The sequence below is a fragment of the Dryas octopetala genome, chromosome 3, assembly GCF_963921425.1.
Source record: "Dryas octopetala chromosome 3, drDryOcto1.1, whole genome shotgun sequence".
Taxonomy (NCBI): Eukaryota; Viridiplantae; Streptophyta; class Magnoliopsida; order Rosales; family Rosaceae; genus Dryas; species Dryas octopetala.
The window spans coordinates 12,382,056-12,402,677 of record NC_141368.1 but is presented as its reverse complement, the minus strand read 5'-3'; the positions used below and the strand labels follow the sequence as shown (position 1 = coordinate 12,402,677).

The 20,622-nt window shown below is 33.3% G+C and overlaps 2 protein-coding genes across 2 annotated transcripts; one reads left to right on the top strand and one right to left on the bottom strand.

Moving 5' to 3' along the window:
• Positions 1–2,508: 2,508 nt before the first annotated feature.
• LOC147290985 (chaperone protein dnaJ A6-like) lies at positions 2,509–7,083 on the bottom strand. The gene is made up of 8 exons (XM_086235537.1): positions 6,957–7,083; positions 5,986–6,162; positions 4,672–4,825; positions 4,434–4,572; positions 3,833–3,966; positions 3,606–3,748; positions 3,217–3,415; positions 2,509–3,131 (listed from the first exon to the last, which is right to left on the bottom strand). The coding sequence occupies exons 2-8, from the start codon at positions 6,133–6,135 to the stop codon at positions 2,803–2,805; spliced, it is 1,248 nt and encodes a 415-aa protein (XP_086091663.1). The 5' UTR covers positions 6,136–6,162; positions 6,957–7,083; the 3' UTR covers positions 2,509–2,802.
• Positions 7,084–16,619: 9,536 nt separating this feature from the next.
• Positions 16,620–17,620, top strand: LOC147290984 (MATH domain and coiled-coil domain-containing protein At2g05420-like). The gene is made up of 3 exons (XM_086238257.1): positions 16,620–16,902; positions 17,042–17,208; positions 17,463–17,620. The coding sequence occupies exons 1-3, from the start codon at positions 16,634–16,636 to the stop codon at positions 17,618–17,620; spliced, it is 594 nt and encodes a 197-aa protein (XP_086094383.1). The 5' UTR covers positions 16,620–16,633.
• The last annotated feature ends 3,002 nt before the right edge of the window (positions 17,621–20,622 follow it).

Here is a 20,622-nt window from a genome sequence, read left to right as displayed (position 1 = left end):
CTGAATATTAGTGGATATTTCGATAGATAACCATTGAATGGATCTGGGTGTTTTCATCATGTTTTTACAATAAAGGGTAAAATAGGAAAAAAAATTGGGTAAAATATATTAGGGTGGTCTACATAACCTCACTCCAAACTGAAATTGCAAACTGAAACTGTGAACTAAAACTGTGATTGCATGCATATTTTTACTACATTTTGGACAAATATAAGTTTTATATACCAAAAAAACTAAGAGAATTTGAGAGAAGAAAATTCAAAACGAACGAAACTAAAAAAGACAAACTTAAACTAAACTAAATAAGCTAAGTGACCTAGAGATTATAAATGTTATTTTATTGTTACATTCTAACAATATGTGTAATAAAGGTTAACTATGATTCTTGTCATGCATCCTATGCTAATTTATTCTATAAAAAAAGGCCAACAAAATGAAAAAAGAAACTGTTAAAAGAATAAGGTCTTTCGAACAGCCATAATGAGAATTCAAACGATCTCCTTCTAACGACTGCTAGTGAAACAACTTTTTCTCTCTTGTGAATAAAAACACTTAGGGAAATGACCTATTTGACTCCTATAACTTGGGTGTTTTCACTGTTTTCTAATTTCTTTACCAAAATACACATAATACTATTTATCACCACTACCAAAAAAGATTCAATATTCAAGAAGAGATCCTTCAAATCGCGTGAGATTTTGAATTTATATATCTAATCCGCCAAATTCTTTAAAAGATTTAATTACATTTACACCCCTGAAGTTTATTGTCTTTTCACATACACCCCATGGGGTTTCAATAATTACACATACACCCTCTGAGGTTTCAAAACTATTACATATAACTCCCTACAAGAGAAAAAAATAAATAAACAAAAAAGAAAATATTTGTATTGAGGTTGGACCTTACACCTTGAGTAATCTTATTAGGTCATTTTATCCCTTAGCGTGTTTTTTTGCATAATTTCTCATCATTTTTCGTCTCACTATAAGAGGTTATATGCAACAGTTTTGAAACCTCAAGGGGAGTATGTGTAATTATTGAAATCTCAGGAGATGTATGTGAAAAGACGATAAACCTCAGGGGGTGTAAGTGTAATTAACTCTTCCTTAAAATCAATCAAATTGGACTAAACTAGTCAGTTTGAGCAAATTGAACTAGATTTTGAACACCCTCTAAACTAGGCACCATGGTGCCGCAATGGCCATGGCTTATTACTTTTTGTTTTTTTCAATTATAGAGTTAAGAAAAAAAATCATGTGGAATAAAAAAGAATGAGTAAAGTTAGATTTATGGTTTCATGGAAAAAGAAAAACCAACTAAGCAAATATGAGGTTCAAACAACACCCTATCTATAAATGGCCATTGCTATGGCTTATGGGGTTCATGTCATAAGGGCCACAAGCAAGGTTTTGGCATGTACATTGAATGGAATGGTGGCACCCTTTAAGCACCCTATTCTGCTGCTATCATATGCAGTTCCTTTTTATTGTCTCATCCAATATTGTAACTTAACGTAGTACCATTCCAATTCAAACTGTATGCTGATACTTAGCCTCTTTTCTTGTTAAAAATTTGCGGAGTGCCAGTGAAGTGAACAGCTGAACAAGACAGTCATATATGACCAGAAAAATAGGGCTGACAGAGTTGCTGCTGTCTAAGCTGTTCAAAACATGGATGGCAAATTTTTTAACACAGATGGCTGAAAGCCTACTTTTGCTTGGTACCATAAAATTTTACTCTCATCAAGTGCTTTGAAGATGCCAAGCCAGCGAACCAAAATTCACCGAAAGAGCATAAGTTTGAGGCTTTGGTTCTAATCTAAAGCAAAAACACCACAGGTCCACAGCCCTACTTCACAACAGAAAACTAGCAAATCTGAGAAAAAATATGATAAAAGAAGCCAACACCCAGAGCTGCCTTTCAATCTAGAAGAACGGTAGAGAAAGAAAATTCCTTTGAATTCCACAGAAACTAACCAAGGCCCAAAACCTAACTCTATCTAACAGTTCTTCCAACCTGGCCCCTTTTATCGTCTTGGAGTGTTCTCCTATTCCTCTCCTGACCTAAATCTCCAAGATACTTCTAAGACAAACCCAAATGGTCATCATGGATGTGTCTCTATTTATGCAACTGTTCATGAATTTGAAAAGGAATGGTGAAGCTCATTCAAAAGGCAAAAGTTACCATCTCCATTAAAATTACAGTAATCATGCATACAGCAACTTTATTTTATATTTCCAAAGCGTCAACCCAGATTATCATTAAAGTCTTGCATCAATTCTGCTAAGTACTTTCACAAAAAGGGAATAAATCATTGGAAAGAAAAACATCCAAATCAACGGTAAATGCCATATCTTAGACAGGAAGTGGGAACTAAACCAAACCAATCCCATCTCACATTCTTTATTTGTAAATTTCCAACAAGCACCTACCATGCTAAAAACTTCCATCAGTTACCTTTTTTTGGGACATAAGCAAGAAACCCAAATGCTACCTCAGACAATCTGAAGGCTAAAGATCTTATCTGAAATAAATAAAATCAATCTGGGCATTGCCTTAATCACTTTGGATACTACTAGCAGGGAACCGAAAGCATCTCAGCTTGGATCAGTTCTAACATCTTAACTTAATCAAACTTTAGAATGACTGTAACTATGAATAACACAGAATACAAGAAAAATATTGGGGAAAAAAATTACTAGAAGCCTATAAAGTATCTTAAACTACAAAATTAACTGCATATGAAAAACCATAAATGCCCTATAAGATGGGCAAGAATACAACCTAAAACAGACTGCCTTACTGCTGGGCACATTGCACCCGTGGCATTGCCTCGTCATCTTCATCATCTTCATCATATGCCTCCCGGTACTGCTGTCTTGGCTTTCGCCTCATCTCATCCTCCATATTGACATCATGCAAGGTTGTTTCCTCACACTCATCCAGCTCCATGTCAGTCAAATGCTTTCTTGGCCTGGGAGCTAGTATTGGCTCTAAAGTTCGGCATTGATCAGGAGAAAGAATCCCAGAGTCTGGAAAATCTACGTTGAAATGAATGTAAAGCCTGCCCTTCATGAATGGCCTCAGGTGATGTGGCATGCCCTCATCATTGATTGCTTTGGATTGGCCTGCATCGGGAAAAAATTACATGACCAAAGGAAAATTACCAAGAAGAAATTGAAGCAATGAATATCATAAAGCAAAGAAAATTACCAGGCTTGGTGACTTCTCCAGGATTTGATTTGACCAGAAGCTGCCTGCCATCAAGATGAGTCAACACAAACTGAAACCCACAAAGAGCTTCAGTTAAACTGAGAGTGTGTTCTACGTAAAGATCATCAAACTTCCGCTTGAACTTGGGGTGCTCCTTGAGTTGCAGTACTAAAACAATGTCTCCAGTGATCGTATCAGGCTGCAAACCATATATAGCAAATAAATATACAGAAATTTCACTCAAGGCAAAGCTTTCAAAGGAACAATGGAAATTCACGACAAGAAATTAAAACACCAAAGACATAATTTATTGTGACGACAAAGACAACATGCTAAAAAACAAAGAGCAATATAAAATGCACATTTCTGAATACAAAAATCTAACTTACGGCTTCATCAGCCTGCCCCTCAAACACAATTTTTTGGCCATTCTCCATTCCCTTCTCAACATGCACATCCAGAACCTTCTTTTCCTGAGTAACCTTTTTTCCTTTGCACTGTGGGCATTTATCTCTCTCACTGATGACCTCACCTGTAACAATGACAGATGTCTTTAAGAATAAAAAACAACATAAAGCTAAAATGAGACTAACAAAACGTGTCCGTCAGTAAGTACCCGAGCCTTGGCATTCAGGGCAGACATGTTGCATCTGTTGCATCATGCCTAATCCAATCATTCGTGTTGTAACCTTCATTCCAGTACCTTGGCATCCATAACATCTCCCTGATGTTCCATTCTTTGAGCCTTTCCTGAAAAATAAAGGATATAGGTCCCTTAGTTATTCAAACTTCCTCCATAAAGAACTATTTTTATCGCCACAGAAAGCAGTTTCCATATATTTTTTTTAAAGGAAACTTTGCATATCTAACCAATAAACAAGGCCAAAGTACCTTACTTATCATATATATGGTTGGAAACTATGGTCTCAGTGAATGCCATTTTTTCAGTTATGCACTTGTTCTGTCTATGCTTGTGTGCAATTGGGAACAGAATTGCACAAGATCCAACAAATGTGAGACCATCATATTCTTAAATATAAGAACAGTTGGAAATAGACCTCTGAGTTTAACACACAAGGTCTCAAAAGCATGCTTGCTGTGGCGGAGCGATCAGTTTGAAACAAAAAGCAGTACAGACACCGCATGACTGTATTTATGCCACTACCTAAATTACATACATTAAATACATGCAAACAGTGTGACTTAAAGAGACATACCCTTTACATTTCAGGCACAAAATATTCCTAGAAAGAGAGAGTTTCTTTGCTGTGCTATTATACATGTCCTCCAAAGAAACCTTCAAGGTCTGCACCACATCTTCACCTTGTTTCTGCCTTCTTACTTGTGAACGAAAGCCTGCAAGATCAGAACATATGCAAGAACGTCATCATAACAGAACATTTTAACAAGTGAATGGGAAAAATCAAAAGATAAAATCAGCAAGCAGGCACTCACGGGGATTGAGAAATGTTTCGAATATATCAAATGGATTATGTGAGGTACTACCACCTCCTGCTCCCTCTTTAAGACCATCTTCACCATATTGGTCATAGATTTCTCTCTTTTCTGGATCACTGAGAACTTCATAAGCTTGACCTAACTCCTTGAACTGATGCACAACCAAAAAGAATAAGGTAAAATTGAAAAGATAAAATTACACTGAAAGGAATAGCACCTGTACAAAACCCATCCCAATATCTGATATAATGTAAGAATTTAAAGCCAGCAATTATCATAGAAAATAATAAGTCATAATAGATCACTAAAATCCCTTTTCCTTAAGAATTGCACAAAGTCATACACCACAAAACTAAAAGAACAGAAGGTCCAGAGTCAATAGGTTGGCCACCATCAATAAAGAAATAAAATGTTGCCACAGAACTAGTTCTTGAGTTGGAGACTAAGTAGATATGAATTTGAAAATAGAACAATTTTTCCAAAAATTTACCCCATTAGTTGAGAAAAAAATGTTTAGGTGTATAGAGATATTTCCCAAATCAAAGACAAGAAAATATTGAATTTCTTGAAGATCCATCACAAACAAAAACATAGATAAATTTTAGACATGAAAGTCAAGGGAAAAACTTATTCTAAAATTGTCAAAACAAAATTTTCCTTTCAGAAATAATAATAAATTTGGAAACATTGTGTATAATGATTGCTTATTAAAAAAATTATATTAATGAAGGGTCCTCTTTTATTTGTAAAGATAATTCATGTAAAGGTTCAAGAAAATGTTTAATGATAAAGGTTGGTAGCTTACCTTCCCAAAAACTTAAGCTATGTGGGCCAACAATTGTTTTATACTCTTAACACTCCCCTCACATGTGTCTCTCTCCCTCATTAGAGCCCAATAAGTGAAATTCAACTTAAATGAGTAGGATGCAATTACAGGGATTCAAACTCAGGATCTCCAGCTTTGATGCCATGATATTTGTTGGTTTACCACTATTTCCAAAAACTAAAACTATTAGGATGTGGAACAATTGTTTTAGACTCTTAACATTGTATAATAATTAAGGCTGTTAAAAACAATGAACAAAAGAATGAAAAAGAACAAGCGCCACATCCACTTTAACTACTATATGTCAACCCTTGTAGTCACCTAACACCCAAGTAATGAAAGTGGTCAAGACCACAACTTTGTGCCAAAGCTGGGGACATTTAAAAGTGGATTTCCAGTTTCACACAGCAGCACCCAATAGTAACTCCACATGGCATCATGTAACATATGGCACATCATATAAAAGAGGAATTGTTTTGACCCACCTTCTCAGGATCTCCACCCTTGTCTGGATGATTCTTAATAGCAGCTTTCTTATATGCCTTCTTGAGCTCATCTTGACTTGCAATTTTGGAAACACCAAGAACCTCATAATACTTGGTGTCATCACTCTTCCTTGAAGCACGGCCAAACATGATTGACACACTTCAATACTGCTGCTACTGCATCAGGAGACAATTCCATAATCAATATGTAAGGGTCAGCATAAAGTTGAGAAATATGTTATGTATAGAAATTCAGAATAAGTTACTGATAATGGTATCAATCGAATGGAAAAACCCATAGATAGCCTACATAAACATACAAGTAAAGATGTGCATTGACATGCACACATGTATACAAGATGTGAAAGGATGCAAGTCCATTCAATAAATAAACTTCACAAAGAAGAGCGTACTAACACAAATCAATACTGATTGCAGGCAGTCCACAACTCAGCAAGTATACAGACATTCCATGCCCAACTCAAAAAAATATTTACATCAATCTCTAGCTCCCAGTGGACTTTAAGTTAACAGTATGCTTTGATAATGTACAAAAGATATAAGAAATAAGACATAACCACCTACAAAAATATAGCTCAAAAGGAAAAAAAAAATTCCCAAATGACTGAAAAAATAAAATAAAACTCAGCTTAAAAACAAAAATTGATAACAAAGACCCTATAACCAATCATCCTAAAGCAACAAATCAAGCATAAATCTTATACCAAAATAGAGTTGTACACAACAAGAAGTGGACTTTGAACTCAAATCAATCTCAAAGCTTTGATAACTACAGGCAATTGATAATTTTGCACAAAAATTTGACAAAAAAAATACATAATAATTACCCCTAAAAAAATACACCAATTATATATAAATCTACAAAATCAAAGTCTCCATAAAAGCCTTTAAAGAAGTTAGCAGCACAGATCGAAAAGAACAGAGAGAGAGAGAGAGAGAGCAAGCAATACCTCCGCTAGGTTTGAAAGAGATGAAAGTCTTAGTCTTTGAGAAAACAGAGGTTTCACAGAGAAGAGAGAGTGGGTTCTCTCAGGTCTCTCTCCTCACGAAGCAGCGCCTATCTATCGTTGACGATTATAAGGACTTGGGAATTGCTACTTCCAGATCTGGATGGGTGTGCTGACGGCAATTACAGCTTTATTTTTTTTATTTTTTTGGCCACGGCAATTACAGCTTTATAAAGTGGCCTGGAAGTAGCCAAAACTGAACCTGGAAATAGCCTTTCCATCGAGAAAGGAAAGGGCGCCGGAAGTAGTTTAACGTTTACCAGTTGGTGACGTGGTCGCTTCGCGGTAGCTGATTGGTCCACGTCAGTGGAGCCATGCGAGGACGAATTTTTCAAAGCTTGGAAATTTAATAATTCCTATAATATAATTAATTAATTATATTTGGGTAGCTATTTTCGCAATTGTCTCCTCTCTTTTATTTTTTTTCATTAATTTGCTCAATTATCAAAGCATAAAAATAAAATAAAAAAGTATAAATGTACAAAATTAGAATGTTAAAATCGTCATTCTTTTATTTAAAATAAAATATTAAAATTGAAAATATTAACTTTTTTTTTGGGTGATAATATTAACTTTTTCAGTACTTTAGGTTAGAGTGTTGGAAAAATAATGATGTTGGTACACTTTAATCTTTATTGTGGGGCGGTTAGGGTGTGAGGCCATTAGCAGATCTCAGCCGTCCATTTTGATGATCGGACAATATAACTGATATGTCTAAGCACCTGTCTGAGTCTAGGTCGTCCGTGTCGTGTTTGACCTTTCAATAGAAGCAACGACGTCGTTTCGGGTAGTTGTTAACTTCTGGGCCCTTGTGCATTTTGGGTCGTACAAATGTTTTGTGTCTCTAGGTTCTTAGCCCACTGGGCCTTCATTGGACAAAAGGTTTGTATCTTCATTACTATCATAGTCCACTCCAGCAACAACCAAATTTTGGGGGTTTTTTAACCAAATTTTCTTTGAAGCATTGTCTCATTCAAAATGGAGGAACAAATCCATGCATGTCTTGGATCACTCCATGATCTCCTTTCTTCCATTGTCATCAACCTTGGGAACTTCATGAGCAAAAAAACAAGGCCTTGGGAACTTTTAATTAATCATGGTCTTCCCTATTAGAGGATATGAATATGGATCATTCTTTCACATAGCTTTATTGAAGAATCAAATTAGCAAGAAAAGAACAAGATGCACAAGTTGCTCGATCAAAACTACAAAAATTGGTGCATAGCTCAACTCGGACATATTACAAACTATTTAAAATGAAAAGCCTGCTCAAATTTGTTTTGTCTTTTCATTGTAAGCTTAAATTCATTATTAAGATTGAAAATAAAGGTATTTTAAAGACTTAAGTACAAGTACAAATACATCTACCCACAATAAGGGGTATTTTAAGTTGATCTATGAACAAAAAAATAATTTAAATTTATATATTAATTAACGAAAACTCACAATATAGCACGTTCATCAAGATTTCCTCCAAACAAACGTTAAATGCCACATTGAACGTTGTTGATGTACATTTTTAATAATACAATGGGAGGACTTGGGTGATCTAAGGGGTATTATCAAATTTTTTAGTTTTTTTAGTTTTATTTCTATTTTTTTATTTTTTAAAGTTTTGATATTTTTTGGGCACAAATCTTGATGGACGTGCTAACTATATTATAATTTTTCGTTAGTTAATTTGTGAATTGGAAATACTTTTTGGCTTGTGAACTAACTTTAAGTACTCCTTATAGTTGATGAATGTATTTATATTTGAGCTTATTTTAAATGCACTACCACATTTAAAGGGAAATTTTTCAAAAAGGACTTAAATTTTGCCCCATGTGTCAATTGATGACATAAATTATTAGTTATACCAATTTGCCCACTCAACTTTACTTTGGATGCTAATATGTCACTTTTTTCAACTCGGTTCCAAATTTTGTCCAAAAGTTGTCACGTGTCATGCATGTGATCAATTTTTCAAAAGGTAACTTTGTCATTCCACTTGTAATACAAGTCCATAGAAGTCAAATTACTTTACGCATGTGGGACTGTTTTGGACGGAAAATGTAATTGGACTATTGGAAGGGGTAAATTGGCTTCAAAATTAAAATTAAGGGGGCACACTGATGGAACCCATAATATGCATCTTGGATTGACATGGGAGTCAAAATTTAAATCCTTCTTGAAATATTTTCCCTTTAAAATAAATATCATAGTTAATCAAATATAAGTTAAGAACCGCTCATAAAGTTATTTTAAAGACGTGTAATTAGAATTTTTTTTAAAGTAAATTACTTTAAAGTCCATTTTACAGTCTTTAATGAAAAATTCATCTAAAAAATTGCAATGATAAGTATGTCCACGTTATATTTGCTTCCGTGTTTTGGTGTCGAGCGCTCAGTGTATTTTTTTTTAACTGGGCAAATTGTCATTGTCGTACATTGGCAATTAGTAACAATATAACACAAATATTTTATACAATTCAAATAATCACTATCGCACAGTTGCAATTGCCAAACGCTTAGTGAAGGTGCAGAGCGATCATCTTATTAAAGTGGACCGATCTGTCACTATGTTTTTGCATGTCGGATGGCCGATCATGGGCTTTTTCATTTTGTACATGAAAAAAAAAAAAACCCTATTTTTTACATACATATTATCATAATATTGAAGGAAAAAATAGATAATTACTATCCAATCAAAAGATGATACATCATCGCCTTCAATTTTCAAATAAGATTGTATATTTTTTCTAGTGAACTAATGTAATATATATCCAGTTAGATAAAATTAAGAAGAGTGTAACACCCATCTCAAATATTGTGCATATAAGCATATTAATTAGTAGAATTAAAAAACAGAGATGCTTCACATTAAATAATAAGGGAGTCTTGTGTTTTTTAGGGGACAAAAGTGCAATTCAATGATTAATGTGCAATTTAGGGCTCAAATATTTGAGAAATACATATTCCTCGAGATCAATATGGTATTTTCCTTCAAATTGAGAAATTAATGTGCTGTGGAGGTCTTTCACGAATCAGGCCCAAAAAGAAGTCCAACTATCCATGTACAATATTAATTAAAACTAAAAAACATAGCACATTCGGTAGCACACATACAATGCATTTGCAGTGTGAATACAATTTGTAGTATAAGAAATTAAGAAGAGAAAACAAAGAGTGAGCATGTAAAATAAAAGTGACAATTTGTTATGCGCTGGAAATTTATCTGCTTCTTCTGTTTTTTTTTTTTTTTTTTTTTCTTTTTTGAGGAATAAATTTATCTGCTTCTTTAATGACTCGTATTTTGTTTTGGAAAGATATGTTAGATACTTTTTGACTAAATATATAAAAATGACATATTGACATGTTAGGCAATAAAGTAAACAGTAGTGCTACATATACCACATTTTTATACCATAATTTCATACCACCTTATGTGGCAACTTACATGGCATTCATACATTGGATATTAAAAAATAAAAATAAAAACCCAAAAAGGAAAAGAAAAACTTTGTCCAATAAAGTAATGACACGTCAGATGGTATAAAAATATGGTATAAGAATGTAGTAAGTATAGCATTATACTAAAGCAAGTATATTGTCAAATATATTTGTTGGCTGATATCCAATATAGTAAATATTCATAATGAGGGTATAATGGAAATTATGGAAAGCGTTTATAATAGTCAATTAATATATGCTATTAATTAAGGGAAATTGAATATATATATATATATATATCCAATTCACACCTGGCTAAGAATTATTCCATCATTAATTAATGACGGTTAATTGGTTACTCAAATATGATATTTTTGTAGCTAACGCATCGAGGACTAGGGATTTTATAATTGGCAAGGTGATTATTTTTCAAAATAAAAATTTACAACTCATCCTTAGAATGCATATGTCTTAACATAGTAGGGATTTGATGGATACAATATGCAAAACAAAAAAGAAATGGAAAAACAAAAATAGAAGAATTATACATATCCCATGACTTTGAACATTTAGTGGAAATTAACATAAAAATGATTTAGAATAGTTAAACTGTGATGCAACTTCTTTCAACATTAAGAAAAAAGTAAATTTATGTAGAAACTAACTTTATTATAGGGTACAACAATTCGGATGATTAAGTTAATTAAAATGCAATAAAACTTATAGTGGAGTCAAATATTTCTTAACTCAGAATAACGATCGTTATGAACAATAAGGGTAAAAAAAATAACGGCGCATCCTAATTAAAATAACGAATATTAACGAACATAACAGTCAAGTATACTAAATTTGTCAACCGGCCAATTGAAACAAGCTAAATCGTTATTATTTTCACAACGTAAACATTTCATTTACAGTGTGTCTTTACTATTATGTTTTTAGAGACGTACGTACGTAAATAGTTACACATTTTTTAACCATGCATATATATGAAACAAGAAAATCAAACATTTGCTTGTAGAAAATTTACATGCATTATTAAGTTAGACCAAAGGAAAATATGCATAAAATGACAATGAAATAAACTATGTGACTGAAAAACTAATTCCACCCTTAAATTTTTAGCAAAATTAATCCCACAATATTCTACAAATTAAACAACTATGTATATGCAAAACTTTAGAAGTACCCTGTTTTTTTTTTTTGGGTCAAATTAGAAGTACCCTTTCGAAGTATCCCTTTGTATGCACCCGTCCAACTCATACTCGGCTGCACTTTAAAGGGTGCCTTATTCATACACCTTCGTTTCCATATAAACTAGTAACCAAATTCTCAAGTAGGGACAATTCTTTCTCATCATCATAACTCTCCTTCCCTATATATTCACCCCCAACACCTCCATTTCTCTCACAACTCTCACAGTACTCTCTCTGTCTCTCTGTCTCTCTCTCTCTCTCACAAACACACCCATTTGACCTTTCATCAACATGGAAGCCAAGCAGGTTATCCAATCCAATGGCGCACAAGTTGAGAACAGGGCTGCTAGTAGTGGTGCAACTACCAATATGGTGGTGGCCACGGCGCCGTTTTGCGACAGTCAAGCGGTGGCTGAGAGCAAACTGAACCCGCTTGCGGCGGAATGGGACCCCATCAACAACCGCGCGCCTGAAGATGATAGGTGCTGTTTCTTGACCTTCTCCAATGGCTACCCTCTCGCCCCGCGCCAGATCGCCCGCTTTTTTACAGCGTAAGTTTTTTATTTATTCCATTGTTATTATTATTAAGCATATATGTAAGTGTTTATATCGTTAAGCATATATGTAAGTGTTTATATCGTAGGGTTTAATTGTTTGTTTCATGTGTTTCTTTGTATAAAAAAGTTCAAATGATTTGTGAGATCCATGGATCTAGTGGTACGTACTATTATTATGGGTATATATATGTTGTTCAGTCGCGTTATATATATATTTGTAAATCTCACTTTTATTAGAGAGATGATATACAAAATAATATTCGAAAATGTACAAATTAATAGTTTTGCAGTTTTTAATATGTTATTTTCCTTGAAAGTATGAGTCTAATGTGTGATTGTGTGATTCATTTTTATTTCAGGTGTTATGGTGAATGCGTTGAGCGGGTATATATACACGATCCAGAACCTCGAGAAGACCGGCCTCCATTGTTTGGGAAAGTAATATTCCATTCAGTGGTAACACCGTGGCTTGTCCTGCGCGGGAAACAGGAAATAAAATTTATGGTGGACGGTAGGCCTCTTTGGTGTAAGAGGTTTGACAAAGACAGGCCTAACCGAGGACCCTATTATAATTAGAATTTTTGTCTTTTCAAAATCAATTTTGATTAATTATCACTGTTAATTTACTGCTAGTTAGTTATTTCCCGATGAATAATGGCAGTGCTTAGACAATTCTAGCTATGACTACTAGTACTAGCTAGCTGTTTTTTTGTTTTGTCCTATTTTGACAAAATTGCTTAAAATTAATGAAGTTGTCCTTTTAGATTAATTTTGTGTTGTTTTTCTTTTTAATTTCGAAAAGATTTGATAAACAAGTTTAATTAATTTTATTTGTGCCTTATAAGTTAAAAAGACATAAAGAGTATATATGGGAGAAAATTGCTGGGAGAATGAGGGAGGAGATGAGACCAGGCAAGCCTAGCTATATATGTTACATCTAGTTCAATCCTAGTATAACATTTATAAGTGTTCGGATGCAATTTCTAGCGTTCAAACGGTTTATATTACATCAATGAAATCCCAAATTTACCTCAAAATAGAGGGTATAATTGATACATAATTACATAAATGTCTAAATCAACTTAAAATTACACTTATCATTTTAAATTTGAAAGAAGGTTTTCTAACATTTTCTATAAAATATATATATATATATATTACAATTTTAAGAAGAAAAATTGAATTTAAAATGTCACAAAAATAATAGATGAACTTAAAAGAGTATTTTTGGGATTCAAATAAAATTACTGTAAAATAACTCACATGTTGTATCTTAGCACTCTTTGTTATCTTCTTTTTTGTGAGAAAACCTTGTGTCTTTAACTCATATTTTAATGAATTTTAAAATGCATAGAATTTACCAAAATCCAAGAGAATTGGTTAGAATTCTCATAAAATTTGTTATGTGTAAAAAATGCATCCAAATATATTTAAATCTATTAAAATCCTTCGTTTAATGAAATCCGGCCATGACTATTTGAAGACACTTGAATTTCATTAGAATTCATTAAAATCTGAGTTGGGGACATTTTAATTTTTTTGAAATCCATTAAAATCTGAGTTGGACCTAAATTTTATTGAACTTTTAAAACCCAATAAAATCCAAGTTGGAGACACCTCTTAGTCTTCAATGCCAACGACAGATATTTAATTGTTTCACATAGCCTAACCTTATAAATACTAGTTAGAAGAAATATCACACATGATGCGTGAGAGTTAGTGTTTAGAAGATGATTAGTAAAAGTACGAGATAATGGAAAAAGTGATATATTGTTATATATTTATGGGGCGCACCATGTATCAGCACACCCTCTGAAGGCGGAGGATCAAAATCCTATGTAAAACATGATAGAAGTTTATTTCTTGGATAAAACTATAAAAGTGTAGTCGAACTTTTAGTAGGAAGATTTTGAGAGAAATAATAGTATGTGAGAGAGAAATTGAGAAAATGTACACTAATTACTAATTAGTTATTGGTTCAGTATCTCTCTCCATAATTTGGAGTAAGTTTGAATTTCTCTTTGTCAATTATTGACACAATTTGAACCCAATACAAAGTTAGCGAATTATGGTTTACCATTTATTGACACGAATACAATAATATCATAATTAAATATGTTTTTGTTTTACAAGTTAGGCAAAAGTGACAATTTTGCTTTAAAAATAAAGGAAATTATGTTTAAGTTCTTAGATTATAAGATATATGATTCAATCCGAATACGACACAATTATAAACGGATTGAGTCATTCAACATAATTAACATGTTGAGTTAAGATTAACTAATATATAACACAAATATGAAATGACACCATACAAATACGATCCACTAACACAAATTGACACAAATACGATCCACTAACACAAATTGCCACCTCGATTCTCGCCCGGATTAAAAAAAAAGTCTGATTAGTTTTAATTTTTAATCAATTCTTAACATTACCTAATAATAGGGGATAACATAATTGACATTTTCAAATATAATTCCTGATAAAAACTCTTATTAATAGTTTTTTTTTATGTTTTTCCTGGGTAGACCAACGGTTTTCATTCGACTAACTGGTTTTCAACATCTTTTTGTGGATGATGAACTCCTAAACTAAACTCTGACCAGGCAGGATGAGAGGAAACAAGGAGATTAAATTCTTTGCGCGTTGATATCTTACATTCTCCTTTTTGTCTATCAGAAGCAGAAATTGGTGAGCAGACTGTTGATTTTGAGTCTTTGTCGAATTTTAACAACTTTGTTTTGGGTTTGAACTCTGAGGTTTCATATTGTGCTTCAACTTGGATTAACATATATACTTGACTTTACCAGACAACTAGTCTATATACTCATATTTATATGTACATATATTTTGCGCATGTGCAGAACTCCCCACATATGATAACTTGATCCCCAAAAAGTGGGATGTTATTTTAACCCTTTAAAATATCATTAAGTTTTAATTTAATTATGCTGAAATAGAGGTTATTTTAGGGTTGTATAATTTTCTGACTTTAGAATGTTCACAACTAGGAAGTTTTGACAAGAATTCCATTTCTGAATGATTCAGATTGATAATCTGCCAATAAAACAAGTCAGATTGTCAAACAAGAGAAAATTTCCCTATCCAAATGAGGCAGTAATTTTGTTTGCAATGATATTGGCCCAATATATTCTCTGGGTTTAATTTTATTAAAAACAAAGTACGAAACTAATGGGTAGATATTTAGTTCTATTAAGCACATAGTCAATTGTGAATTGTGTTGGTTAGATTACAACTCATTACTTATCATTGACTTTTTCTTTGACAGTTGCTTAATTGCTTATATTCCAGTGTCTTTCTTTATATTAGTTATTGGCATCACAGAAAATTTTAGCTAATATCTTTTATAGTCAGTCTTAACTAATCCTGCAGTCTTTTTTAATTGTAATATTGCTATTTAATCTTATAGTCATGCCAATAATATATTGTAATTTTCAACTTGATCTGCATTGTTTTTCTATATATATGCATACCTTAACTCTGTACTAATCCATCATCTGGCATTTGAAAACATGCCTTTATCTGCAATGGAGAACTGGATCACTGGTATGTTTTGCTAATTCCTCTCCCTCTCAAAGTTATTAGAAGAAAAATGCTCATTCTATGATCAGATAATGAGCTATTTTCTTCTAATATCCCATCAGAGTAGTATATAATTTCTTTAATAAGTAACTTGAAACTGTAAATTTGCAGTTTTGCCCCTGACTCTGAATCATCCCTTTCTTTTTTCTTTATGTTTGTCTTTTGGTTTCACTGAAACATCTTGATCAAAAAGATTTTTGAACAGTTGAGAAACAATGATTCTTGTCTATGTAGACTAGCTTTTTGCCATAAGTTTTTTCTGCTTTTGTAAATGAATTTCAGCGGTTTCAAGATCCAAAAGAGACCTTCCACCAGCTCACTTTTCATTGAAAATATAATCATACTCCTTACTAGCAAAGACAGAAAAGTATGACTCTGGTGTCTTTGAAGCTCCTGGTGGCCACAAATGGTGGGTTTCAATGATCTATTTTGTATGTTTCCCATCTGAATGAGAATGCTGATCAAGTTTATAGATTCGACATTATGGTCCTGCCATTCTTCTTATACTATATTTAAAAGGTCTAACAGAGATGTAAGTTTGTGTTGCAGGAGGTTGTCACTTTACCCAAATGAAGAAAAAGAAGGGAATGGTTACATCTCCCTTTTCTTGACAATAGCGGAGACAGATACTTATCCTCAAGGGTGGGAGGTTTACGCTGACTTTAAATTGTTTGTATTTGATCATTTGCAGAAGAAGTACTTGACCATCCAAGGTGATGAACTCTCTGATATTTGATTTACACACATGTGAATGAATGCATGCAAAAGTATTAAAGTTTTCCATACCATGTACTCAATTTTCAAATTGCACAGATGCTGATGGAACAATGAACCGATTTGATGCGGAGTCTGTGTGGGGTTATAAAAAGTTGATTTCCCTTGAGGCTTTCAAGAATTCTTCAAATGGATACCTTGTTGATGACTGCTGCGAGTTTGGAGCAGAGGTTTTTGTTTACAGCCACAATAGCAAATGGGAATCTCTTACCATGGTTAAGGAACCTAGCAATGGTACTTTGAGTTATAACATGGAAAATTTCTCAGCATTAGATCAACCTTCTTATCTATCTAAAGCTTTCACTGTTGGAGAAAGAAATTGGTATGTACATCTTAACATCTTTTCCACTTCTGCCTGCTCCCGTGCTTGTGCATGTACATGAGTTTGTCTGTTTGACTTCACCATTGCAGTCTTGTAACCTAGACTGACATCTATTACTTTCTTTTTCTACTGATTCTAGGAAGTTAAAGGTTTTTCCAAATGGGGATTCTGTTCAAAGGGGCAAATCATTAACAGTTTCCTTACAGTTGGCTGATTCGAAGAGCCTTCCAACCAAGAGAGCAATTTATGCAGAATTCAAGCTTCGGATATTGGATCAAGTCAATGGTAAACACACTGAAAAAAAAGGTAATTCACCCTTTTTTTTCTGTCAAATTCATCATCTACTCGTTAACTCATTATCCTTCACTTGGAAATAAGAATTAATAAATGTTCATAACCACAAGAGTTTCATTTCCTATGGTTAACAGAAAGCATGGCAAAATAACAGGATATCTTGCTCAGATATCATCAAAAATTACTTTTGTTTTCCATATATAGCACTCACTTTATATGCATTTATGTTTTATATGGTTCTCTAAAAGTTTAATATTCTCTTTCAGCTACTCACTGGTTCAGTTCCTCAAGCCCTGAATGGGGTTTTCCAACCTTTATGCCGTTGACAAATCTCCATGAAACTGAGAAGGGATTCATTAAGAATGATACATTAGTTGCTGAAGTTGAAATCCTTGTTGTGTCTGAGATTAAGGTTTTTTCATGAGAGAGATCTTTATCATTAACATTGATGGTTCCAATTTCTGAATTGTATTGGAAACCCTATGAATATGCTGTACTCAAATTGCAGAGGTGTATTATAGTGTGTGAGCTTTATCAGTTACTTTTCAAGTTTCAATTGAATAAACAAAGGTTGTGCTTGTTTTTGTCCTTTGTTGTGTCTCTGATTATGGGTTTTTTCATGAGTAAGGAGAAAGGACTATATCATTAAGATAGATGGCTCCAATCTTTGAATTGTATTGGAAGTCCTATGAATATGCTGTACTCAAATTGCAGAGGTGCATCATAGTGTGTCAACTTTATCACCTACATATCTATGGGATTTAATGCATATAAACAACGGAAATATATTGTACCTTAATTTTTCTGGTTGGGTTGAATTATCTAAGGAACAATGCTTACTTGAGTGATGCCTGATGCCTGAATTCATTTAGAAAAAGGAAGCTCCAGTTACAATAAGGAATCCTGCCCAAAAGAAAAGAGACTCAGCTATGAATAGTACCATTCTTTAGGTTTTCATCATGAAAAACTTGAGATGACATAACAATCACATCATGTTAATTTGGATCAACTACTTATTCTATTAAGAGTTAAGAAATTAAGACCCCACTTTTATATTCAACCTGCAACAGCAATCCTCTGCCCGAAGCCAGTTGTTTAGGGCACCGACCATCTCAACCACCATAGACTCCAAGCCTTCACTACCACATTGCCAACATCCAAACCTCCTAATTACTAGTACTTTTCGGTTTGAAAGAACATTATGAATGCATGCATGGAGGACTGTCATTAGCAAAACCCTTACAGGAAATAGAGACTAGTTATTAGAAAATTGGGGTTACTCTATGATTTCAACATTATGTCGCAAATAATATTGATGAGAATGATGATGTATAGTACAAAAGTTTCCATTAATTTGCGGCAAGCTTATCAACAATACCCTTGATCTTAGCAATATATTATTCTGCAGAATGCATATATTTCTTAATGTTTTGGAGCTGATCTTGCATATGATCAAGCTGAGGATGTGATTGTTTGCTGGAAAAGATTTTTCAAGAGTATCCAAGGCCTACATGAAATGTAATTACCAAACCATTTCCACATTTGCTGAATTGGTTGAACAGGAAAAAAAACAATGCTTCACTTCATAAATGTAAGGATCCATTCCTCCTTACAAGCCAATCACAAGCTGCACGCGTTGACTTGTAAGAAGGAATTGGTCATTAAAACAATTAAAAAAAAAAATCAATTCCAACTTTTGATTGGCTTATTAGGAGAATTGCTCCTTATAAGCGCCAGTTCACCCTAACCCTATATTCAAATCAAGGTGCATTGGTATTGCACATGGTTTAGTAAGATGTCATTGCACATTAGTAAGATGGCATTTCACATGATTTAGCAAGTAAAAAAAAGCAATTAACTTGATTTAATTGATTCCCTTATTAAATAAGTATGACTTTCTACTTTTTTTTCTTAAAAAAACATGAATATATTTCTCAACTCATCCATATATGGTCCATAAAACTCTTCAACTTTGTATTCACATTTCATTTGATTTTTGATTACTGAATCTTCTCCCTTATCCAAGTAACTGATTTCTGAAGCTAAATCAAAGTATGTTTTAATTAAGTTTTCAATCTATCACTCAACTAAAAATAAAAAATAAAAATTTTAATCTATCAAAATGAAGCAGAAAATTTTTTGGCAGTAATATTGGCCCATGGTGGCTTCAAAGCTAGTGGCTACAAATGGTGGTTTTCTAGTGAGTACGTGGAAGGTTCATGCCAATTTTTAATTGTTTGTAACTGATCAGCGAAAGAAGAAGTACTTGACTGTCGAAGGTGAACTCTCTGCTATTTGATTTACACACATGACACATGTGAATGCCTGCATAATTATCAAAGTTTCCCGAAAACTTTATATATATGCATGTATTGTTTTATATGGTTCTCTACAAACTTAATTTTCTGTTTCAGTTAAACACTTGTTCTGTACCTCAAGGTACGAAAAGGGTTGTCCAAGCTTTACGTCGTTGGAAAATCCAGGTGAAGCTTCGAAGAGGTTCATTAAGGATGATACATTAACTGTTGAAGTTGAAATCGTTGTTATTAACATAGATGGTTCCAATCTTTGAATTGTATTGGAAGCTGCATTCAAATTGCAGAGATGTATCATAGTGTGTGAACTTTTTCACTTACATTTCAAGTTTCAGTTGAATAAACAGAGATTGTGTTTGGCTTTTTTGCCCAGAACCAAAAAGGTGTAAGAAATGTGTGCTGGAGTATATAATGCATATAAAGTTTATAAACATTGGAAATATTAGGACAGTGCATCAAATAAGAACTGATTCCACTTTTTATCCTTAAAAAAAAAATTTATATATATATATATATATATATACTGATTTTTAATTCAGTCCTTTGATTTATAATCAGGCTGAACCTGCAACAGAAATCCTCTGTCAAAAACCAAACATTTATGAGATAAAATTCTGTATGTTTTGGCCAAAGTAGCTTCATTGAAATAAGGAGAAAAGAGAAAGTAAAGACAATACAAGGTATTTCCTTAAAAAATAAAAAATAAAAGACAATACAAGGTAAAGCCCATAAGCAAAGGTTGAAAAACGCCAGCAGGCCCAGTATCCTCAACCCTCACAAAGTGGATCAGATCAAACACACATTCACAATACAAAAAAACAACACAAAACATCCTAATCATATTAGGACTCTAAATGTGCTATTATTCTATAATCATCCTAACCACTTTCTGAAAAAACATATTTATTATTTGACCATCGGAATCAGAGCATAAATCAGAAATAAAGAGTGATCCAGGAAATCCCAGAGTGATTGGGCTAGCAACAGGATCTTAACTTTATACGCTATATTTGTGTTCTTCCTATTTTTGATGGGATTCTATAAACAAGTTAAACCAAGGAAAGGAAATAAGAGATGATCCAAATCCTATATGGAATGGATAAACAGGCTG